We start from the raw sequence: 24,750 nt of genomic DNA on the forward strand, positions 1-24,750 counted from the left end.
CAGAACCTTGTTCCCTCATTGTCTAGGTGTTTTGATGATGTCGAAACTAAAGAAATGTGTTCCTTATTTCGTAGGGCATAAGCCTCACCAGGTACAACGTATCCCACGGCGACGCGGCTGCCGTCCTCTTCTAAAGTCCGGTCGCCGCCGAGCAGATAGAATTTCGTACAATGACCCCAAGCTACCCATCCTTATCACTCGCACGCATTAGGTATATTGATGTCGCGACTGTGCGACGGGCGGTCGCAGTGAATGTGCGAGCGCGACATCAATATTACACGCGAGCGATAAGGATGGGTAGCTTGGGGTCATTGGACGAAATTCTATCTGCTCGGCGACCGGACTTCAGCTTTTGTTTAGTTGCTTGGTAGCAGCCTGCATCAAGCGTCTTTCTGCTACTGAGCTGCGCTTTCCTGTACGTGGCCTCCACTCCAGAACCTTGCTCCTCATCGGCCTGGGTGGTTTGATCAGGGCTATTTCTGAGGGTATGTATCACTTACCAGGCACGACGTATCCCACGGCGACGCGGCTGCCGTCCTCAGTTCCGCCTACGATGCGGAAGCCGAAGCCGGCGCCTCCACGCGCTAGACGCACCACCACGTCTGCCTCGGGGTCCATAGCGCCGCCTGCTTCCACCTGGAGACGATAGAAGAATATTACTGAAAGGATGCTCAGTTAAACACCGAATAGAATTTTTTTTTGTATTCATACGCCCGTATTCACAAACATTACTCTCACAATCATTACTAGGTCTCACAGTGCGCGTTGACGCATAGAGTGACACACGAACCAATCACGGAGCTCTATTCAACGCTGTGCGTTCATTTTGCTGCTTCACTTAAGCAAGCATCGTTTGTGGATACGGGCGATAGACGTACTACACCACGTAAAGCTACATAAAAGGTGAAAGATAGCAATATCGGGTGACAGCGCACGGCAGGAACGCACACATTACAAAATACGATAGAAATAGCACCCACTTTTAGGCTGGGTTGCACCATCTTACTTTATCTTTAACAATCGTCAAAAATATCACAAACTCCATACAAAAATCACCGGTTATCGTTATAGTTACAGGTTAAGTTAGGTGGTGCAACTCAGCCTTAATAGAACTCGAAGTTTGTCAACGATACAACAGCACTACCTAGCGTTTCATATAGTTCCAAAATACTGGACTGTCCTGTCGATGACATTGACAGTGGGGCGCCACCGTCAATACCGGATCGCTGGTTCAGATTTTTGCCATGTTGGAAACCATATAGTTGAACGATGGTAGCGCCCCCCTGTCATTGAGTTTGGCGGGACAGTTCAGCGTGGGTCATCATGAAAGAAGCACAGGAGGTGCATCAACGATCAAAGACACGTCATCCGTCATAGTGACACGAGTGCTATAATTCTAGCGCTTAACTCAGCCAGTGTCTGAGGTAAAGAAGCGGCACGGGAGGGGTGATATTGACATAATATATAATAACACTAGCTTTCCGCCCGCGGCTTCGCCCGCGTGGAATTTTGTCTGTCACAGAAAAACTTTATCGCGCGCGTCCCTGTTTCAAAAACCGGGATAAAAACTATCCTATGTTCTTTCCCGGGACAGCCGGGACTCAAACTATCTCTATGCCAAATTTCATCAAAATCGGTTGCGAGGTTTAAGCGGGAAAGCGTAACAGACAGACAGACTGGGAGGGATATTAGTTGGGATATATCTGAAGCAGATCTGAAGTCTCGCCGACATTTGACGTTACAAGAACAACCTCCCGTGTCGCTCCCATATCTCAGGCACTGACCATGTTACATACAATAAACATACGGAGCGTCAAAGATAGCCAATTGGAATCTAATTGAAAGGAAAGTTTTACTGACCTGTGGGTAGTTGGCCACGTATACAGTGCTGGGATGCGGCATGGCGTCGTTGTCGTAGCAAGATGGCGACCGCCGAGAAACCGGCGAGTGCATGCGTCGGCCTGGGGATGACTCGCCCAACCTGTGATAGAAACAAGATAGTGTAGGTAACACATTAGCTAAGTTTAGTGGAAGACTTTTTCATATAAACTACTAGACAGGTTGTAATGAAGGTATTGTATGACTATAAAAATAAGGTATTTAGTCTTGATATAATCTCTTGGTATTTGTCTATAAAATGCTCAGCGGAGCTGCAGATATTCAGGAATGGCTTCCAGCTAACCAGATCCTGCGCTACCCGCAACTAGGCGCTTCCAAGGACTTTCATCAGATTTTTAGTCTACCAAGTGGAGGCCTGCCCACATTATATTCTTAAAGAAGGTTTCTGCTCAGCTATCTATCTTACTAAAGTCCGGTCGCCGAGCAGATTGAATTTCGTCCAATGACCTCAAGCTACCCCTATACTTATCGCTCGCGCGTAATTACGTATAGACGGGAGGCAGCAGTGACTGCGAGCGCGACAGCGAGCGATAAGGATAGGTAGCTTGGGGTCATTGGACGAAATTCTATGTGCTCGGGGATCGGACTTTAGCTGTTTGCCTCGACCTGTGCCATTAGAGTTTGAGTTTAGTTTCTGGCGATCTAAGTCACTTCTAACTCAGGATTCGCAACACAAGGAAGACCTTAGATGCCGTTAGATGACTAACGGCTGACGGCGAGCCGGCCAGTAGCGGTCGGTGGCCTGGTGTCTGAGAGGCCCGGGGCCTGTCATACCTCAGCGGCTCGCCCTTGATGCGGCCTCCGGAGTTGTTGGAAGGCGACCGGCTCTGCAGCCGGCCAGTAGCGGTCGGTGGCCTGGTGTCTGAGAGGCCCGGGGCCTGTCATACCTCAGCGGCTCGCCCTTGATGCGGCCGCAGGAGTTGTTGGAAGGCGACCGGCTCTGCAGCCGGCCAGTAGCGGTCGGTGGCCTGGTGTCTGAGAGGCCCGGGGCCTGTCATACCTCAGCGGCTCGCCCTTGATGCGGCCGCAGGAGTTGTTGGAAGGCGACCGGCTCTGCAGCCGGCCAGTAGCGGTCGGTGGCCTGGTGTCTGAGAGGCCCGGGGCCTGTCATACCTCAGCGGCTCGCCCTTGATGCGGCCGCAGGAGTTGTTGGAAGGCGACCGGCTCTGCAGCCGGCCTGACGGCGAGCCAGCCAGTAGATGATCGGTAGCGCTGGTGTTGGATGGCGAATGGCTTCGAAGGCGACCTATGGAATATACAATAAGGTTTAATGTTTTACAGTTAACGACATTTACGGTAAAGGACGTAGCACTTTTCATCCCGGGAAGGGATCGTAACCGTATCAACTCGAGGCGTATTCTTTGTATGAACGCACACTTATCCGCACCGTAAAGTAAACGCGTCGCCTCGCGGTTGATAGCGCGTGAGAAGCGATGATAGATCGCGAAAGGCAATACGGTGTTGATCCCTTTCCGAGTTGAATTTGAATTATTGAATTTGATAAGTCTGCTATGACCTTAAGAGTGGGAGTGCTCCTATCAGCCATTGCAATGACTAATTAAAGAAAGAAGAAAGAACATGCAGAATGTAAGTCAAGCACTCCCAAAACAAGGTGCTTTCCGCTGTCTGTCCCTATATATGCTTTTAACTAGCTTTTGCCCGCGGCTTCACCCGCGTGAAATTTAGTTTGTCACAGATCTTCATAAATTATAGCCTATATGTTATTCTGGGTTATAAACAATAATACTGTAAAGTTTCATCAAAATCCGTTCAGTAGTTTTTGCGTGAAAGAGCAACAAACATCCAGACATCCAAACTTTCGCATTTATAATATTAGTAGGATAGATAGAACGACTCAAGAGGAAGGTTTATAGATATAAAACATGCATATTATAGAAGAGAAAAGCCGGGAAATTCCATTGCAACCGTGCAAAGCCAGGGCGGTCCGCTGGTAAGTTATAAAGAGAGGTAATCCTGCAGTCTTCTGGGAAACCTACTTTAGAAAGAAAGAAAGAAAGAAAGTAAGAAAAAATGTTTATTCAGTATCATCGACAATACACTTGCAATACTTAACATTATTTAATGAGAAGGTAATTACAATGATACTGAAAAGAAATCCACTCAGCATGGTGTCGTAGTAACTTAGTAGATAATGCCACGACGCTGGTCTTCCGTGGACACCCAAACAGGGAGAGTACTACTGAGCACAACAATTGCTTATGAATCATGATACATAACACACAAGTAAAGTTTTACCTGTGGAGTTAGACGGCGAGTGCGGCCTCATTCTGCTGGTGGAAGGAGATTGTCTATGGGCGGACAGCCCGCCTATTGCTGCGGTGGTAGGCGAGTGGAGCATGCCGTCTTCTGGGAAACCTGTAGAAGACAGATAATAGTATATTATCGACCGATTTTGAAGACATCAGAGTAAATAATAAACAGTAGAATAGCGGCTGGGTTCTTAGCGACCGCCAAGCTAGAATCATCATCATTATTTTCAGCCACAGGACGAGCACTGCTGAACATAGGCCTCTTCCAATGATTTCCAGATTGGCCGATTGGTAGCGGCTTGCATCCAGCGCCTTCCTGCTACTTTTATGAGGTCGTCGTCTGTTCACCTTGTTGTCCACCACCTTTCGTGTGGCCAAGCGAGCATCGCTTAGCGAGTATTATATTTGATATCTCTTGTCGCTAACAAGAGGGTAGAAAAAAGGTTAAAACTCACCTTCATTGTCGCTGCTATCAGCCACACTCGCGTTGCCTCTCCAGTAGGCAGCGTTCATATCAACGTGCACAGAGGGTGAAGACACTGTAGCGTCTAGATGTCAATGAACTTAGGTATGATGACCTACTTTATTTTATTGCAACATTGTACTTGTGCGTAATAAACTATACTTACGAGCAAAAGTATGGAATCATCCCCTTGTGTTTTATTCAGAGCGATCTTAAGAACTAAATGACTATGTATGTATCTGTGGTATCAATTTAAAGTTTATAATATTACCTTTAAAATGGCACCATTTTTATTTGTCTTTTATTAGTCATTTAGTTTTTGTGATCGCTCGAAACAAACAGGATGATTCCATATTTTTGCTCGCGAGTGTAGTACGAAATTAATATTTGTTGTGACTGCCCGTTTCCCTACTCATACTCAACACACTACATACACACGATTAACTTTACAACACCTAGTGTTAGCACTGTGGTAGTTTCGAGTCTACCTGTTACTGTTGCTTATTTTATTTAATTTTTCTTTATTAGGAAAACATACAGCTTATATTATGATACATGTAGAATAAAAATAATAAGTCTTACACAAGCCTATGCTAACATCTAGCTTGGTGTGAGAGAGAGTTAATTCTCACCTCCATTGTTGCTGCTAGCAGTCACGCTGGCTGCGGGCACCTGATGTTAGCACCGTGGTAGTTTCGATTCTATCTGACACTGTCGCTCGTGCTAGCATCTAGCGAGAAGGATGGATACACAGTAAAACCTCACCTCCATTGTCGCTGCTTACGCGCTTTTGCCACTGGTTTTCCTGGAAGATGTACCTAACTGTCAAAAAGAGGTTAAAAACTGTCAAAACTCACCTCCATTGTCGCTGCTATCCGCCACACTGGCGTTGCCTCTCCAGTAAGCAGCGTTCATATCAACATGCACCGTGGGCGTCGGCACTTCCGCCCAGTTGCCGGGCCACTGCTCGCCGTTCGCCCAGTTGCCGTTGCCGCCTTCGGCAGGCGCCCAGTTGCCGTTGCCGCCTTCGGTAGGCGCCCAGTTGCCGTTGCCGCCTTCGGTAGGCGCCCAGCCGTTGCCGTTGCCGCCCTCGCCCCATTTCTGGGCGCTTTCCGCCCAGTTTCTGATGTTGGAGTTGTCCACCCAGGTTTCGCGTTCTTGCCATTGATTTTCCTGGAGGGAGAGATGGGTTATAATAGGTATGAAGAAGATTGTCTATACAGTTATATCAAAAAAATTGCAGTCTTCTGCTACTTGTCAAACATACTTGTTCTTATGACATACATATTTAAAAGATGTCCTCGATGTTCGCAAGCAAAGATGAAATGACAAAATACGCGGGGTGGCGAATGCGGGGAATGTTACCTGATTGTCGCGGTAAAAATGATTTTATGTTTTTGTTAACAAAACAGGCTACGCCCATATTTGGTTAGAGGTTTGATGTGAGGTGGTTAAAAGATAAAACAGGGTCGCAGGAGACCCACTTTCATATTGTCAGTTTTTAAAGTTTGGAAGTGTTTTTACAAACAAATAAAGCTACAAGCACAACACATAGAAGAGTAGGTTAAAATTACCTGTGGTTCGCTCCAGGGCGCGACGCCGGGTAGTGTCAAACGACCGCCGGGAGTAGAACTCCGGCGGCGCCGGTCGATCAGGCTCTCCCGTTCACGCCCTTTGTGGTCAGGCACTGCGTATGTAGCGTCCACTGTGAATTAAAATACATGAAAAATCAACACTACTTGATAATAATAGAAATCAGAAATTAGTAGGACTGTAAGGCTGGGTTGCTCCATCTTACTTTGACTTTATCAAACGTCAAAAATCTGTCAAATTCCATACAAAATACGCCGGTTATCGTTATAGTTACGGTCAAAGTTAGGTGGTGCAACTCAGCTTAAGTAGCACCAAGTTAACCAGCATAGCCCGCAGATTCTCAAACTTTGCCGGGTTTCCACCAAGGCGAAGAGAAGAAAAGATGTGTTCAAACACTCATCTCGTTATTCAAATAAAGAGTCAGATTTCCGAACCGAAGCTGTGCGCAAATGATGTGGGAAAAATCTGATTGGTTTTCCCAAAAACACATATTTCCTCTTCGCTTTGGTGGAAACTGAGGCTAAGTAGCAGTGGGCGGGCTACAGAGCTCGTAAAACTGAAAAATTCTTGAGTGGCGACCACGGATCGGATGACGTAGTGTAGTTAAGCTGTCAGTCTTATTCGGTAGACCGAGACGATCTGGTGAAGGTAGCTGTAAGCACCTGGATGAGAACGCAGGACCGGTCGTATTGGAAAGTCTTGAGGCAAGCCTTTGTCCAGAGGTAAATCCCGGTCTGTGAGCACGTAGAATTTTGTCCAATGACCCCAAGCTACACATCCTTATCGCTCGCGCGTAATTATATTGCTGTCGCGACTGTGCGACGGGCGCCCGCAGTGAGTGTGCGAGCGCAACGAATAACGTTTTTATGCAGAACGTTAAAACGAATGAACGAAACGAATGCAAATTTTGAACCTTATTGCCCTGTAACAAAGTCCACAATAAGGATAAATCAAGTAAATTTCTTTCTTTCTTTCTTTAAATAACTAGTTTATTTTAAATTATTACCTGAGTTCATCTCGTCCAAGGCGTTGACGTTGCTGTTGAGATCGCGCGGCGCGTGCAGCGGCGCCCGAAGCTGCTCGGCCGTGGGCGTCTTGCTGCGGCCGAGCTGGCTGGCGGGAGCGGCTATAGCAAAATATTGTTTATTAGGTACAAATAGTAACACATCAAGCTAAATTCTGTGGAATCTTATGTTTTTTTATTTACAACGAGGAAGCTCTTGGCCTGTATCTCGTTCGTTCGTTCGTTCGTTTCAGCCGAAAGACGTCCACTGCTGGACAAAGGCCTCCCCCAAGGATTTCCACAAAGACCGGTCCTGCGCCGCTCGCATCCAGGTACTTCCCGCGACCTTCACCAGATCGTCGGTCCACCTAGTGGGAGGCCTGCCCACGCTACGTCTTCCAGCTCGTGGTCGCCACTCAAGAACTTTCCTGCCCCAGCGGCCGTCAGCTCTGCGAGCTATGTGCCCCGCCCACTGCCACTTGATTTTAGCGATTCTGCGGGCTATGTCAGTCACTCTGGTTCTCCTACGGATCTCCTCATTTCTGATTCGATCACGCAGGGAAACTCCTGTATCTCACCTGATGGTAAGTGACGATCAGGCTGAAAGTGGAAGCGAGCATCACCCGGAATCCTTAACCACGGAGGAACTGGCTATCTTAAAAAATCTGTCCCCACTGGGAATCGAACCCGGGACCTCTGCATCTGAAGCAGGTGATCTTACCACTAGACCACAGAGGCGGTCAATGTCGTTTTGAAATAAGTGCTACTTTAAGACAGTCAATCACATTTATTCACGGCCCTCTTTCTCACAGGGCACTCCGACAAGACAAGTGGCACTTTTTCATCGCTTTGAAAATCGAATCCGTTCACGATGCGAAGTAACTCCATACAAATAAACGCCGGAGATTAGAGCGATTCTAAATTAAAGATAGATGAAGCCTTTCGAAATTATGACCGTCGAGTTTTGCCACTTGTCTAACGGTGGGACTGATCATAATCAAAGAAGCGTTTGCTCTAAAAAAAGCCTTTAGAGCTCTGGCGAATTTATTAATTCCACCATAACATTGAACATGTCATGCCTATCACATATTTATTTATTTATACAGTGTTAGGTAAATGGGTTTATAAGCCGACACTAACCCATGTTAACATGTGCATATAAATGGTATGGTGAAGTCAGAAAATTGATATCATTATTTTAGTTTTCATACAAATCTGATTTTACACATTTTATTTTGTATGAACATTTTAAACCCAACACCCTGTATTGTATCATAGTGTCGACCACCAATATTTTTTTAAACATGTTGTGGCTAACAGAGGGTTAAAATATGAAGGTGAATACATTGAATTTATCTTTACCTGCAGGTTGAAGCCTAGTGGCCGAGCGGCTGCGCGGCGCGCGCGCGGTATTACGGCGCCACACTCGGAGGGTAGTCTCGTGCATCGCCGGGCATTCCTTCAGCACCTAGGTGACAAATATTACGTTGTAAGTAATCATAGGTATTTTAGAATAATTTAAGATACCATCTCTCCATGTACACACGGAACAAACTTGACATTCAATGGAGATTCAGAGTTGCAGCGATGAGAACGCTCACATCTCTTTCTTGAATAGTCATTTTTCTCCATATTACCTACACTATTGATAGTCAAAGCAAAAAGTTGACAACACAACCTTATTCCAATTCTAACAAAGACGTGTCGTGTTGTGAACTACACTGGTCATCACAAAAATCGAGCCTCCCGCGACAAGCACTTTCAAACGTATGCATCCCCACTTCCCACTAATATTGGCACCATTTAAAAGCCTAGCTCTAAACTTCATTTCATTAAAGGAAAGGTTTTTACCCCAAAAATGTGTCTGTAGAAGAATCCAGAGTCACTTCTTCAAAAAATAGTTAGTTACGCTTGAGCCAACATTTATGGCTATAAAATTGTTAAGTTAAGATTAATCACTATCAATCTGTTAAAGAGGACACGTGAGATCATTATTTGGTTTTATAACCATAAAAATTGGTCTAATTGATCCCAGAGGTGAGCTCAAAGTGAGGTATTTTTCAAGTCACATTTATTGTATATCGTGTTTATGTTAATCGTTTATTAAGAAATTAAATGTGTTTTTCTTTAAGGATATTTATTGGGCTTTCAAATAACACCAATATTGTTGGGGCACCATGATTGTGTCAGTAGAAATGAGTTTTCCTGTAAAACGTAGGTGGGCCGATTTTTGTGATGACCAGTATATTTGTCTACTTTAGGTGTCACGAGCTATTTGACTCTGACTGTACAGTGAAATAGGAATCAAACCAGTAAAATTCGCGTTAATANTCTGTCGGGTTCAGGGATGTCAGAAGTAAGAAATTATTTTACATAGCGCCTCTAGTCCCAAACTAAGCAAAGCTTGTAATTTAAACAAACATGGCAATATACCATTCTGCTTGCTAATTGGCCGCTAAGCCCTTGGCCAACTCAGTAACCAATGACGGACGATTTTCACTCAACCACAAAGTACCGCGTAAATTAAAAGATATTTTTTAATTAAAAATATTAACCAATAANACCCCCGCGCGCGCGCGCTTGTCGTAAGCAGACGTGTTACTATTCTCTCCGTGCAAATTAATTTGTAAACCATGTAAAAAAATGAAGTTTGAAGTGCTACTACATACCATTGTGTAGACATTGTTCCGAACTATACCATAGTGAAAACCGTACTCCGAAATTCTCGTTAATAGTGAAAATATTAGCGAAAACATTGTAAAATTTTGTGTGACCAACGATTTTATCACCGCTGCGGCTTCGCTCTCACCGTGCGCGTGCGCGTACTGTTGATGAATCATTCGCACTGAGCGGCGGCGACCGGCCGTGGCCGGCGGCTTGTGACACACGTACGAAAAGGACATTTACATAGGAGCAACGGACATACGGCATCCAGATGGCGAATAAATGTGCCAAATGTAACAAAATAATGACAAATCGACAAATTCTAACTTGCTCGTGCTGTAAGAAACTTTACCATCTGAATTGCACTGACGTGTCAGAAAAAATGTATTATCTGAAGAAACAGAAGAAAAACTACGTATGGAAGTGTTATAAATGTATTGGTCATCTTCACAAGTGTGCCATCACACATGCATCACCGTCCCTCCACACATCTTCAGCAGAACAAAATGAAAGTAATCTGCAAGGTTTCCCAAATAATCCAAGGACATCTTCCTCGGTCTACAATACAACAACACCTGGTACTTCCACGGAAATCTCATTTTCAAATGCACCCACTTTGGAGGACAGCCCGAGAGACCTACAGCAGGATTATCACAGTACACCAACGGTATCTTCTGTCTCCAACATATCTACTTCGGAAAGAAATATCACTCAACGTACTAAACAGAAAGTAAACATACCTACACGTGCAAGAAAAACTCTTTTGAGTCACTCTCCGCTGAGGATTCAGGTGATAATGATTGCTCAATAATAGAAAAATCTACTTTAAATAGAAGTTGCCCGGAAATGAGATACGATCTCAAAGAGGAGTTAGAGGAACATAAAACTGAGATATCTATGTTAAAAACGATGCTTAAAAGAGCTGAACATGAAATAGAAAATTTATTATCAGAAAATTGCCAACTTAAAAAACAAATAAAGAAATACGAAAATAAAACTGATAAACTTACACATATATGCCGATCGACGCCAAAAAAGAACCAAAGAACAAAGAACCTTGATGGACATACGCGAAATCATACATCTTGTAGTCAAACTGAGAAGTTAAACCAGAAACCCTATTCGACAGTTTCATATAATTTGGACAAAAAATTTGAAGATCTCTCCACAAAACAGGAAACTCAAAACGCATTAGATGATTCTTCGAATATACCAATAGATCAAACTGGAAGAAAAAAGGATGTAAGCACTTCATTAAGAAGAAAGGTGGTATTGTTTGGTGATCAGGGGGGAAAAGGTATTTGTAAACAACTGCAAAATGTACTAGGCAATGATTTCCAAGTTACGTCCATATTAAAGCCAAATGCTTGTTTGCATCATGTTTTATTATCATGTAACGCTGTATGTAGTGAATTTACACATTTGGACTATGTTATAATTTTAGCCGGATCAAATGATAGAAACCCTCTTAGATTCAAATGTATCTTATATTATTACTTGTCATTGCTTAGTAACACGAATGTATTGATTGGTGAGGTTAACGAAAATAATTATATAAATGTATACAAACAAAATGAAATAATACGTATGTTATGCGCTCAACTTCCAAACATTTCTTTTGTACCCCTAAGATATGATGATGGTGTGCTGAATCATAAGCGGCGCATAGGTGGTTTGCTTTCGAGGGAAATTATCAGAATAAATTATAAAATGAATTTATTAAATCACTCAAGTAGATGGAAAAAGACAATTAGTACTAATGTTGCAAATCGAGTACAAACAAAAATTACACAATTCTTTAAAAAAAATGACAATGTTACGGAGGCTGCTTCTGTAAGTTTGAACGGTACTACTACAATAGAAGCAACCAATAAAAATAATTTTTTTCGTGACTCAAAGTGAATATAGATTTAATTTAATGCATTTAAACACTCAAAGTATAACATCTAAGGTCGACCAATTATCCCTATTAATGCATGAAGAAAAAATGGATGTGTGCTGTTTCAGTGAGACGTTTTTGAATGATGAAGAAGTAGAGATATTTCAAATAGATGGATATAAAAAGGTTGCTCATTTCTGCCGTAAACGTAAAAAACGTGGTGGGGTTGCAATCTACACTAAAAATTCATTAGACTGCTATGAACTAAAATGGATTTCAGAAATGTCATTAGAAAGACATTTCGAGTGTTGTGGTATCCAAATACGAGGCTTAAACTATCTAATAATATGTATCTATAGGACACCAGACAGTAATCTAGATATCTTCTTCAACAGTTTAGACGAATTACTTACTAGACTAATAACTAGAGTAAGAAACCGTTTTAAAAGCGTCTTCATTTTGGGCGATTTCAATATAAATTTGCTTGAAAAAAATCACAAAACTGAATTGTTTTTAAACATATTCAGATCATTTAAATTCCATCACACAATTAATGTACCTACTAGGATAACTGAGCACTCACAAACGTGCATTGACAATATCTTCACGAATAAAAAACACTATAACGTAAAAATTCTTGATTTAGGCTTATCCGATCATACTTGTCAGTGTTTATCGGTTCCCCTTAATCGTAGTTTCACTGAAGGATATTGGTATATTTTCAAAAGAGACCCAAAGTGTTCCGAAATATTTTTGAAGTATATGTCACAAATATCGTTTTCAGATGTTTATGATCAAACTTGTCCAAACAAAGCTTATAACATGTTCTTAGAAAAGTTTTGTTTAATTTTTAATCTTTGTGTCCCTACAAATAAAGTTAAAATTACATATAAAAGAACACCAAATTGGAAAACAAAGGGTATTGTAGTGTCTAGTAGGATCAAAAGAAAACTATATCTAAAAAATAGAAAATCAAATTGTGCAGCCACTAAAACAAAGTATAAAACATACTGCAAAGTCCTAAAACTAGTTACAAGACAATCTAGAATAATCACTAATAAAACTTACCTACATCAGAGCACAAATAAAAATAAAGCCACTTGGGAACTAGTTAAACAAAATACAAATAACACTAACAACATAAAAGACACGCTAGAGTCGCTTAAAAAGGACGATATTGTGATTGTCGATCCCTCTGACATAGCTGAAACAATGAATGACTATTTTGTTAATTGTAACAATACTACACAGTCCGTGACAGAAGTGCATTATAAGCCTATAACAGAATCAAACTTACACAGCATTTTTATGTCACCAGTAAATAGCTCTGAAATAAAAAACATAGTAAAGGGACTAAAAAACAAAAAAAGTACAGGTTATGACAACATTCCTATGGCAAAAATAAAATCAAGTATTGACTTCATAGCTGAACCTTTGACACACATTATAAACTTGACTCTTGAAACAGGAATTTTCCCAACTGAACTAAAAAAGGCATTAGTAAAACCTCTCCACAAGAAAGGGCCTAGAGATGAAATTGGTAACTATAGACCTATAGCTTTGTTATCTAATTTCTCTAAAATATTCGAAAAGGTTATATCAATAAGGATCACTTCATTTTTGGACAAACATAATACATTACATTCTAACCAATTTGGATTTCAGAAGGGTAAAAATACAACAATGGCCATATTTAATATACTCAAGCAAATATGTATTGATGTTGATAGGAAAAAAACATGTATAGGACTGTTTTTGGACTTATCAAAGGCATTTGATTGTGTAGTGCATAGAATTTTATTAAAACAGCTCGATCATATAGGAATCCGTGGGCGTGCCTTGAGCTTGATGGAGTCATATCTCACAAATAGAGTTCAGGCGACCATACTCGACAGTTATGACAAAAAATCAAAGACCATTAAACGAGTACAGTCAATTTATGAAAACATCAATCTTGGAGTGCCGCAGGGCAGTATTCTGGGACCTCTTCTATTCCTAGTTTATGTAAATGAATTTCCTCGTGTCATAGACCATTTGTGTGTCATGTTTGCTGACGATGCCACAATATTCATGTCTGGGGACAGTGTGAGTGGAGATAACTTAGTTAACGAAATATATAGAACACTAAAACTTGTAGTAAACTGGTTGCAATCCATTAACCTGAAGGTAAATTTAGCCAAAACGAAATTAATTGAATTTAGAAATTATAAGAAAAGGCCTTTGGACTTAAATATTGTACTAGATGGCACAAAGATCGAGCAAGCGTCTGAAATAAGATTTCTGGGTATCACTGTTGATTCTAATATAAATTGGAAGTCACATATTGATAAAATTAATAATAAAATCTCAAGCTGTTGTTATGCAATATCAATATTAACAAACATAACATCTATTGAGGTTGCTAAAACTGCATACTACGGATATGTCTATCCTATTCTGACATACGGCATAATATTTTGGGGCAACTCCGTTAACATTAGCTCCACTTTCATTCTTCAGAAGAAATGTTTGCGGACCATTTATAAAATAAATAGATTTGACTCATTAAGAGATATTTTTAAGTATCATAAATTTCTTACTCTTACTTGTATTTACATTCTAGAAACAAGTTTATTTGTAAAGAATCATTCTGAGCATTTCCGTAGAAAAAATGAGATGAAACATAATTTAAGACTTCAGCATAAGTATGACATGTGTATAGTAAATTCCTCGAGCTATATCCTTAGCAAAAGTGTATTTGTAATGGGCATCAAAGTGTTTAATAAGCTACCCGTTTTTATAAAATCTTTAGAGGGCCCTAAATTTAAAAGAACGCTCAAGGACTGGCTACTAACCAAATGTTTTTATGACCTCAATGAATATTTTAATGACAAGTAAACTAATGTAAAATTGACATGTAAATGAAATGAAATCCAATTAATGTAATAATTTGTGACTACTATAATATTATACGTCCGAAATCAATTAATAATTTTAATGACAAGTAAACAACTGTAAAACTGACATGTAAATGATATTAAATCCAATTAGTGAAATAATTTATACTACCAAATATTGTACGTCCGAAATGGATAATTCTGTTGATACCTTGACATGCATGTATTATTTTTAACAACCAATGTACTAACACAGAAAAGACAATAAATGATTATCTTATCTTATCTTATCTTATCTTAAAACAGGAACTCACTTGGACCACGTGTTGGTGCGGCGAGTGTCTGACGTCTGTGTCGCCTATTTGTAGCAAGAGGTCGCCTTCGCGCAATCCTGCGCATCTGCTGCGATCTAATACCTAAAAAGATAAATTGAGTCTACTAGTTGACCCACCAAACGTTGTTTTACATCTAGGCTAGGAGATAAGATCAAAAAAATATCAAAAAAAATAACAGGCTCTAAATGTGAAAACATGTTAATGGTTATAAGTTTTCTAAAATGTTAGTCTACATAGTTTTTACACTGTATTGTTTTCCTTGTAAAACAAAAATAAAATAAAATAAATAAAACTTCATTTGACCCAAAAAGAAAATTCAAAAAGACAGAGATTTAAAACTATACATAAACAGATATTTTTGTGCCAAAAAGGGGTTTGAAATATATTTTACGTCCTATTCACATATCTACAAAATTTTATAAGAATCGGTTAAACGTTTCGGACGAGTTTAGTTACAAACACAACGAGACACGAGAGTTTTATTAAAAGAGAAAGATATGTACACTTGAAATCAAAAGAAAGTCTTTCAATGTCGAAGGATGAAATTGTGATGTTTTCGACGACAAAATCCCAAAAATTGCCATAAATTCTTGAACCTCTGATACTTTACAGTGGGTCTTTGATTTTAGATCAAATGACCTGATGATAATGCGGTGTAAGCTCACCTTCTTGACCTTCTGCCCATGCACGCTGTCGGCGATGGTGAAGCCGAAGCCCGCCGCGCCGCGCCGCAGCGTCAGTAGTAATTCACGACCCGCTTCGCTGCCGAGCCCGCGAGGTTGGTGCTCTGTAGGACATACAATGTTATTTAAAACACCTATAGTCTGGTCTGCGAGCACGTAGAATTTTGTCCAATGACCCCAAGCTACCCACCCTTATCGCTCGCGCGTAATTATGTTGCTGTCGCGCTCGCACACTCACTGTGGCCGCATGGATAGCTTGGGGTCATTGGACAAAATTCTACGTGCTCGCAAACCGGGCTTTAGTTGCGTCTACAGTCTCTATTGAAGGATATCCTCTTTGCACTCACCAGTTGGCGCCACTGGCGAGTAACAGGACAGTGGCGCCACTCTAGTGAGAGCAATTTCTATAGTTTTCCTGCCACTACCATCTCAAACTACCGGGACACGAGGACACTGGTTATTACTGTTGAAGAGTTGTCTAGTTGTCGACCCCTGGGCGTCCAGGTCAAATAATAGCCTGGGTGGGACAGTGAGACGCCATGGGGGAGTAATCTGTTTCCTTCCTACTAGAACATACCTGTAGCCAGCGACAGCAGATGGTCAGCAGAGGGATAGCGGGGCACAGGTGGCCCCTCACTCTCATCCAGGAAGGGCCGTGGCCCCTGGGCATCCAGGTCAAAGGACCGGGACATCAGACGCCGCTGGGTGGGACTGTGAGAGTTGTCTGTTTCCATAGCATCTACGTTACCTGTAGCCAGCGACAATAGATGCTACTTATTGCTCTAGCTAGACTATGTTTCCTCGAACTAGATTCTAATCATACCTGTAGCCAGCGACAGTAGATGGTCAGCAGAGGGACAGCGAGGTACTGCTGGGCCCTCACCCTCATCTAGGAAAGGCTACGGTCCCTGGGCGTCCAGGTCAAATGACCGGGACATCAGACGCCGCTGAGTGGGACTGTGAAAGTTGTCTGTTCCCTTAGATTCTAAAACATACCTGTAGCCAGCGACAGCAGATGGTTAGCAGAGGGACAGCGAGGCACTGCCGGTCCCTCACCCTCATCCAGGAAAGGCCACGGTCCATGGGCGTCCAGGACACTAGATGACACTGATTATCACTGTAAAACAGTTTGTTTCTACGCAGTTTCCAGAACATACCGCGGGATACTACTGGGCCCTCGTTTTCGTCCAGGAAAGGCCGCGGTCCTTGGGCATCCAGGTCAAACGACCAGGATCGTAATTACCCTAGGAAAATAGTCTATTTTTACGTAGTTTACAAGACATACCTGAAGCCAGCGACAGTAGATGGTCAGCAGAGGGACAGCGGGGCACAGGTGGTCCCTCACTCTCATCCAGGAAGGGCCGTGGCCCCTGAGCATCCAGGTCAAAGGACCGGGACATCAGACGCCGCTGTGTGGGACTGTGAAAGTTGTCTGTTTCCATAGCATCTACGTTACCTGTAGCCAGCGACAATAGATGCTACTTATTGCTCTAGCTAGACTATGTTTCCTCGATCTAGATTCTAATCATACCTGTAGCCAGCGATAGTAGATGGTCAGCAGAGGGACAGCGAGGTACTGCTGGGCCCTCACCCTCATCTAGGAAAGGCTACGGTCCCTGGGCGTCCAGGTCAAATGACCGGGACATCAGACGCCGCTGAGTGGGACTGTGAAAGTTGTCTGTTCCCTTAGATTCTAAAACATACCTGTAGCCAGCGACAGCAGATGGTTAGCAGAGGGACAGCGAGGCACTGCCGGTCCCTCACCCTCATCTAGGAAAGGCCACGGTCCCTGGGCGTCCAGGACACTAAATGACACTGATTATCACTGTAAAACAGTTTGTTTTTACGCAGTTTCCAGAACATACCGCGAGATACTACTGGGCCTTCGCTTTCGTTCAGGAAAGGCCGCGGTCCTTGGGCATCCAGGTCAAACGACCAGGATCGTTATTACCCTAGGAAAATAGTCTGTTTTTACGTCGTTTACAAGACATACCAGTAGCCAGCGACAGTAAATGGTCAGCAGAGGGACAGCGGGGCACAGGTGGTCCCTCGCTCTCGTCTAAGAAAGGCCGCGGTCCCTGAGCATCCAGGTCAAAGGACCGGGACATCAGACGCCGCTGGGTGGGACTGTGAGGCGTCACTGGAGAGTTGTCCGTCTCGTCTCGACCCTGGGTCGGGTCTACGTGGTTGGGAGAGTCCAGGTTGAATCTGAAATAAGTTTGTTAAATATTGAATGTTGTAGTTACAAAATTGTAGAATGGAAATCAGTCTGTAAGCATCATAAGACCATTTTTTTATCATTATAATTTACACTGGACGCTTGCCATTGCGTTTAGCGGGTATTTCATTGAAGAAACAGATTTTCAATGAAGTAGGCGAAAATATAAAATTTGTCTTTGCCAGAGTATGGCATTTGTAAGAGTGTGGCATTCGCACAAAGCTATGGGGGAATCGCGTTTCGACTAAGAGATAAATATATGCGAACATCAGGCATCCTAAGTGCGTCTGGCCAGCGTGGAAAGTGTAGTCAAAATCCGCCATTTGCTTGGTTTAGAAAGGGTCGTACTCCTGCAATGGAAATTATAAGATAACGTACGTACAACGGGGCTTACGTGACTCACCTGGTCCTCAGGGCTCTGGTTAACTGCTGCATAGCGACCGCATCGGAGGTGGCAGGAGTGGTGGCATCCACCGCCAGAGTGCTTAGAACTCGAGTGTTTGGGTCTTCGGAGTCGAACGATAGCGGGTAACCTGGTGGAAAATATTTATTTTAACTTTTAAGAATCGTGTATACCTAGTTAAGACGAAAAAACGATGGCGTGGTCGTTTACTAAAGTCCTCATACTTGGACAAGTTTATTCGTCCAAGGCCTCATAAGAAGGCTCAAGGTCACCGAAAGGGCGAAGGAGTGTGCTATGCTCAGCGTTTCCCTGTGTGAGTTAGAAATGAGGAAATCTGCAGGAAAATCAAAGTAACCGAAATTAAAAATTTCCAAACTTGCAATGGGCGCGGCACTTACTCGTGACTAGGAGAACTAATGGCCGTTGTGTCAGAAAAGTTCTCGAGTGGCGACCAATCCATGGACCGGAAAACGTAGTGTCGGCAGGCCTTCCACTAGTAGATGGACCGACCGCTTTTTTAAATGTTATGAAGTTGTTTAGCTCACCCGTGACGTCACACCCCAGTGCTATGGACTGGAAGAACTACGCGACGTGCGCGTGCGAGACCCTGGATTACTCGGTTGTTGACATGAACTTGCTTTATATCAGCAAGGAGGCAACGTTCTTCTTCTTCTGTTTATGGCCAGGTCTAGGATATTACCAGAGTAAATACAAATGAGTAGGTCGTCATCATAGAAACGCACCGAGTGCGGTTTGTATGTGAGCGCGCCATTTGGCGCAACCACGACTCCCCGCTAATTCCCGCTAAATTTTGTCAGTGTGTGCGTTCGCGCCGCATACGTGTTGGCGCGCTCAAATACACCGCGCCCGTGCGTTTCTATGAAGATGATGAATAAGATGACCTACTCATTTGTATTTACTCTGATATTTCGGCCCTCAGAGTCACCTTACCAATGAATTCAAAGCAAGGTTACTCACCCCTAACAAGATGTAGCGTGACGTCAGACCCTGGAGCTATGGACTGGAATATCTGTGCGACGTGCGCGTGCGATAATCCACGGACGGCTCGGTTGTTGACGCCTACCACTACATCGCCGGGACGGAGAGCTCCTGGAAACAATGTTTTGGTTATCTCATCATCAAGTTATTTTTGGTCTCTGCTGCAGGAGGAAGAACTTATCTATTTTAGCCGAGAAAAAACGCTGACCAGACATGTTGGGTAGGCCTATTCGCATATTTATTTGCCTAAATGGTCATAGCAGGCTTATCATCTCGTAAAGGGATCAATCGTTTACGTTACGGTCTGGATAAGTGTTCGTTGCGGTATGGAGTTTCATACAAAGAATACTGACCGCCTTGAGTTGATATGGTTACGATCCCTTTACGAGTTGATAAATGTGCTACATCCTTTGATTGCTTCTTACATTAGAAGAGTGATAAGTGAGTTTGGTTATTCGGTTTCAATTGCAAGTGCTGCATTCAATAAATTTTATAGGGTGTAGAAATTCAGCAATATTACATGATGATGGATAGTTTTGAGCAGAAAACAGTAAGAGTATGTAATTAATGTTGTAATAAATTTATAGACTTCATAGGGATGCTTTTAGTTACCATCTATCCAAGCTGGACTGTGGGGCACAATACTGCGTATCTGGAGGTAGCCTTCTGTTTCTGGAATGCCTTCAGCGCCGATGAGAGTGAAGCCCAAACCCTGGAAAAAAAAACACATTTACCAATGGTCAACAACAGAATATCACACTAGTAATATACCTAGGTAATTTATGTTGCAATATTGTTACTTAGTATTTTCTTACATCTACATGATATGCTAAGGTGTTTACGTAGCTTCAAATCAGACACCTTAACTGTGACAGTTCATCCAAAGATGAACTGTCTAGTAAGGGTTTTGTGGATATCTTATGTATCACAGAATTCACAGAGCATAATATGTCGCCCCTAAACTAAACCACCACAAGGTCCACCACCATAAAGTGGACAGACAATCTCAAAAAAGTAGTAGGATAGCACTGGATGCAGGCCCCTACCAACCGGTTAATACGGAAATCATTGGGGGAGGCCTGTCTTCAGCAGTGAACGTCTGGGTGAAATGACGATGATGAAACTAAACCAAAGTGGTTGAGGTTACCCTCTACTTACCTGAGTGCCTTTAGTGAGTGAGAGAGTGGAATTCTAGCCTCTCAGTTCTTTATGCGCTTCTGTCTATTTTAACTGTCCTTAAAATAAATTTAAAAGAGGTTGAGGTTACCGTCTACGTACCTGAGTGCCTTTAGTGAGTGAGAGAGTGAACCTCTCGCCTCTCAGTTCTTTGAGTGCTTCTGTCAATTTTAACTGTACTTAAAATAAACTCAAGAGGTTGAGGTTACCTTTTCTACGTACCTGAGTGCCTTTAGTGAGTGAGAGAGTGAACCTGTCCCTCAGTTCCCTGAGTGCTTCTGTCAATTTAACCGTCCTTAAAATAAACTTAAAAGGTTACCTTCACTACGTACCTGAGTGCCTTTAGTGAGTGAGAGAGTGAACCTCTCGCCTCTGAGTTCCCCAGTGGGCGTTCCTCCATTGGGCTTGTTATTGGCATTGTTCTCCGCTGCGTTCTTGGCTGGAACGAAGAATTAATTTTAATGATAAAAGCTATGAAACGACTAAGGCTGAGTTGCACCATCGTACTTTAACAGTAACTTGTGTGTAAATAACTGGTGTTTTTTGTATGGAGTTTGACAGACATTTGACGTATGTTAAAGTTAAAGTAAGATGGTGCAACCCAGTCCAAAAACCATGACACTTTCTGGACATGGAAGGCCAGAATTAACCTTGGATGGAGTCCTAGTGGGGATTATCATTGCCTATAAAATTATTCAACACTCTTCTATCCAATTTACAACAGATATTTTCCAATACTCCTAAATAAACCATTGAGTTTTTCTTGTATAAATTGAAAATTCTTAACTACTGTTATTAAGAATAAATACTTTGAATTCACTTATTATGGCTTGCAAGCATAACATTTTTTACATGGAGTGAGCTTACTGCTCATAACAGTGCTGTAGCATAATAAGCAGTTTCAGATTATACTATCGCACGCTCAATTGGGTCGATTAATCCATGCTTTTACTTCAACATGGTAGCAATTTATCATTCCTAATTCCTTGGAAAAACTAGTTATGTTATAATAGCTTGGTCCCAGACCGTAACGATGCGTTACCATAACTGTATAAACAGTAGCGTTCTTTTTAAAGTTTATAAATAAGTAAGAACGATCACCCATCTGCTAAGGATTGTTCTAGTGTTCCTTAATAACCGTAATTAAAGTCTACACAAAACTGCAACCACCTCTTAATTATACAATTATTCTCAGCTGAATTCTAGTGTTTACATCTTCAAAAATGTTTTCCTTTTTTGTTTCATAAGCAATTCGTAACAATGTTCTCATTAAAATATTTAATTATGATGTTGAATTACCTCTCAGTCTAGCCTGCAATACAGGGTTCTCGTACTGAGTTCTTCGGTTTATGTGGTCTACATAATATGACCCATATCGTTCGTCCGTCACTCGTTCCCAGCCATAAGGCAGTTCATCCTCACCGCACTCTCCGAGAGAGTGTTTCCGTACTCTTGCCAGACGAGGGTCTAGCCAGTGGGACGTCCCAGTGTTGTGGCTGAAAAATAACATATAAGTTGTTGAAGTCACACAGCTCTATGATTAAATTGTGATATTGTTTACTAAAGTTAAATCATAATGCATGATTTGTGATGAATTCTTTTCAATAATTTTTGAACAAAATGCTTTTTTCCATAGTATGGATTTTATACATCCACTGAGCTCATCAATGCCATATTCTTATTTCTTCACATGACACCATGCTAATTTCCATGCTTGCATAGGTATAATATAAACATTGAGATTAAACTCAAGAGAGAAAAACCTCATAATAAGTAGGTACTATTAAAATTTTATCACTGTTTTTTATGAACACAAACAAAATACCTTTTAGATTTCTTTCCAAAGCACATCATCACAAATATATCTTTTTTTGCAATGCACATTTGATACAACACTTCACAAGTTTCACTAGTCGCACACTACATGCGTTATAGCAAAATTTGCATGTATATGCAGTTTTCAAGAGAGGGAAAGCCCAACATTCTTATATACTTCCATTATACGAACACTGAACCTCGACTATGCAAAGATGCTGTTGAACTAACAAACTAATTTTAGATTATTTCAGGGTTCGAAAATATCCGATATTTATTATAAATATCAAAATATCGGATATTTATGATATATATCGGATATATATCAACTTTGATATATATCAATTTTGTATGAAAGCCATACTATTATTTTATTGTATTATTCATGAATACTATTGCATAAGTGTTACATAAACATGTTTTTAATGTTTTTAAAACTGAAATCAGAGAAATAAAGCAAAAACATAAAATTTCTTTGAAATACGGCAAAATGAACTAAAAAAATAAAAATCTCATGTCAAAAAGTACAAATACAGTAATAAATTTTAAAAGTTGATATATATCATTAAAACCGGCTTGATATATATCGGATATATATCCGATATATATCAAGATATATATCCTTTGATATATATCCTCGAACCCTGGATTATTTACTTTAAAACATTGTTTGAACTACTAATCTACCTGTCGACGTCTGTGCTCTATCAAATCGGGGTTATAAGAGCAAAAACATAATGAATTCTGCAAGTTTCTCCTGATTGAAATTGTAATTATGTTACTTCATTTCAATCATTGCAGCAGACACATTAACATGAAGTTGTCAATGAAAACTGTGTTGAATCTCTTTGAATTTGGGTTATAAATGATAATAGGTACTCACTCGATAAAGTAGACCTCCCCAGTTGGAGTAAAAGCCTTCTCCCACATAGGGGGCAGTGGCCCAAGGTTGTATTCATCTTCATCATCCCTTTTGAGACCAGGATCACCCACTCTCACACCCACCACTGAACCACCAACCGTCCCAGCAGTTCCTGAGCTATGTGTTGAAATTCCAGCAGACGAAAGTCTATCAGAATCCATCGAATTTTGGGCCATTTTCATCAAAAAATAATAGGTAATGTTCCAACACTCCACAAAAAGTTTTAAATTTTCAAAAATAGAACATATTCATAAAATCACAGATAACACTTTTTTTCTTTTTCTAACACTGTCATCGCCGAGGAATTCACGAAAACAAAACAATAACTGCATGCCAGTGACCACGTATGAGTCATTTTGAGGTCTGTCGACTCTTCACTTGTCGGGTCGTGTTTTCTACCTGCACTGCAATAATAGATTCCACGTAACAACTAACTGGATTGCGATTCGTCTTCCGTCGGACCGTGTCATAATCTCGGCGAGTTCAACCCGTTGCAGTTATCTGCAGTGCAGGTGCATTGTAACGAACTTTAACGTAAATGAAAACAACAAGCATTTCCCACGTCCTAACGTCAACAGTAACGGTAAATGTGAATACTAATTTCTATGGACCAGCTTGTAAATAAAATATCAAGTTCACTTTCTCACAAAACGGGTGAATTCCTAAGTTTTTGAAAGTAGGTGCAACAAGTGCATGCACACAAGCACAGCTTACAGCTGTTTGTTTATAGATGTACGTATGATTACTGAAAGGTCGTTCGTCTTTTATTTAATTATGCATGAGCAACATTTAACGAGAGCAAGATATTCAGAGTGAATATGTTTTTTCTAATCACAAAATAACTTTAATCACACTTTTTACACAAAAATACACCTTGTAAAATTAAAAACGATCACATCAATCAAAAAGAAAACCCATAGACCATAAACAACAGAAATCAAAATTCGTGAATTAAACCATAGATTTTTTTATGAACAATCTAAATAAATATTATTTTAACAAAATTATTTTATTTATTAAATTTTTTAGGTATTTCGATATTTTATTATATTCCTTATTTTCATACATTCTGCTGCTGCTAAGGCACAGATAACTATAATGTTGAGGTATCCGAGGAGGTATCCAAGGTGTTTAAGAACATAGTAATCCTACTCTCTAATAGATGGCGCTAAGTTCTTCACTATCGGTGCTATCGGGCTCGGCCATCTATCGGCAGAATTTTGTACGAAGAAAAAGCTGAGATTGAAAAAAGCTCCTTCCTTTACGTTTCAGAGGGTGGTGTTACTGGTGTTCCTGCAATGGAGACTGAATCAATTCAGACTTCAGACTGATGATCACGACAAAAATAATCTCAATCGATGATATTTAAAAGATTTTATCAGAATAAAGTGGCGGGGCACATAGCTCGAAGAGCTGATGGCCGCTGGGGCAGGAGGAAAGTTCTTGAGTGGCGACTTCGGCCGGAAGACGTAGCGTGGGCAGGCTTCCCACTAGGTAGGACCGACGATCTGTTGAAGGTCGCGGGAGGTGCCTGGATGCGAGCGGCGCAGGA

The 24,750-nt window shown here is 41.4% G+C and overlaps 1 protein-coding gene across 2 annotated transcripts in view; it reads right to left on the reverse strand.

Annotated features, from left to right (window-relative positions):
• Positions 1–24,118, reverse strand: part of Magi (membrane associated guanylate kinase, WW and PDZ domain containing protein magi) — a 30,285-nt gene extending 6,167 nt beyond the window's left edge. Inside the window, exons 1-17 of one of the 2 annotated variants that reach the window (XM_028315333.1) lie at positions 23,160–24,118; positions 21,761–21,957; positions 20,794–20,900; positions 19,898–19,997; positions 19,265–19,396; positions 18,287–18,416; positions 17,659–17,873; positions 15,648–15,769; positions 14,962–15,063; positions 8,591–8,696; positions 7,232–7,351; positions 6,207–6,337; positions 5,490–5,805; positions 4,156–4,275; positions 3,013–3,145; positions 1,861–1,981; positions 501–636 (exon numbers count right to left, since the gene is read on the reverse strand). In XM_028315333.1, coding sequence (XP_028171134.1) covers positions 501–636; positions 1,861–1,981; positions 3,013–3,145; positions 4,156–4,275; positions 5,490–5,805; positions 6,207–6,337; positions 7,232–7,351; positions 8,591–8,696; positions 14,962–15,063; positions 15,648–15,769; positions 17,659–17,873; positions 18,287–18,416; positions 19,265–19,396; positions 19,898–19,997; positions 20,794–20,900; positions 21,761–21,957; positions 23,160–23,380 — 2,509 coding nt within the window. In that variant the 5' untranslated portion in view covers positions 23,381–24,118. Of the gene's footprint in view, positions 1–500; positions 637–1,860; positions 1,982–3,012; positions 3,146–4,155; positions 4,276–5,489; positions 5,806–6,206; positions 6,338–7,231; positions 7,352–8,590; positions 8,697–14,961; positions 15,064–15,647; positions 15,770–17,658; positions 17,874–18,286; positions 18,417–19,264; positions 19,397–19,897; positions 19,998–20,793; positions 20,901–21,760; positions 21,958–22,286; positions 22,397–23,159 lie in introns of those variants that run through there. The other variant, XM_028315341.1, reaches the window with a different exon arrangement.
• Positions 24,119–24,750: the final 632 nt, after the last annotated feature.

Source organism: Ostrinia furnacalis, unplaced genomic scaffold (genome assembly GCF_004193835.3).
Source record: "Ostrinia furnacalis isolate ACB-3 unplaced genomic scaffold, ASM419383v2 OfSCF0322, whole genome shotgun sequence".
Taxonomy (NCBI): domain Eukaryota; kingdom Metazoa; phylum Arthropoda; class Insecta; order Lepidoptera; family Crambidae; genus Ostrinia; species Ostrinia furnacalis.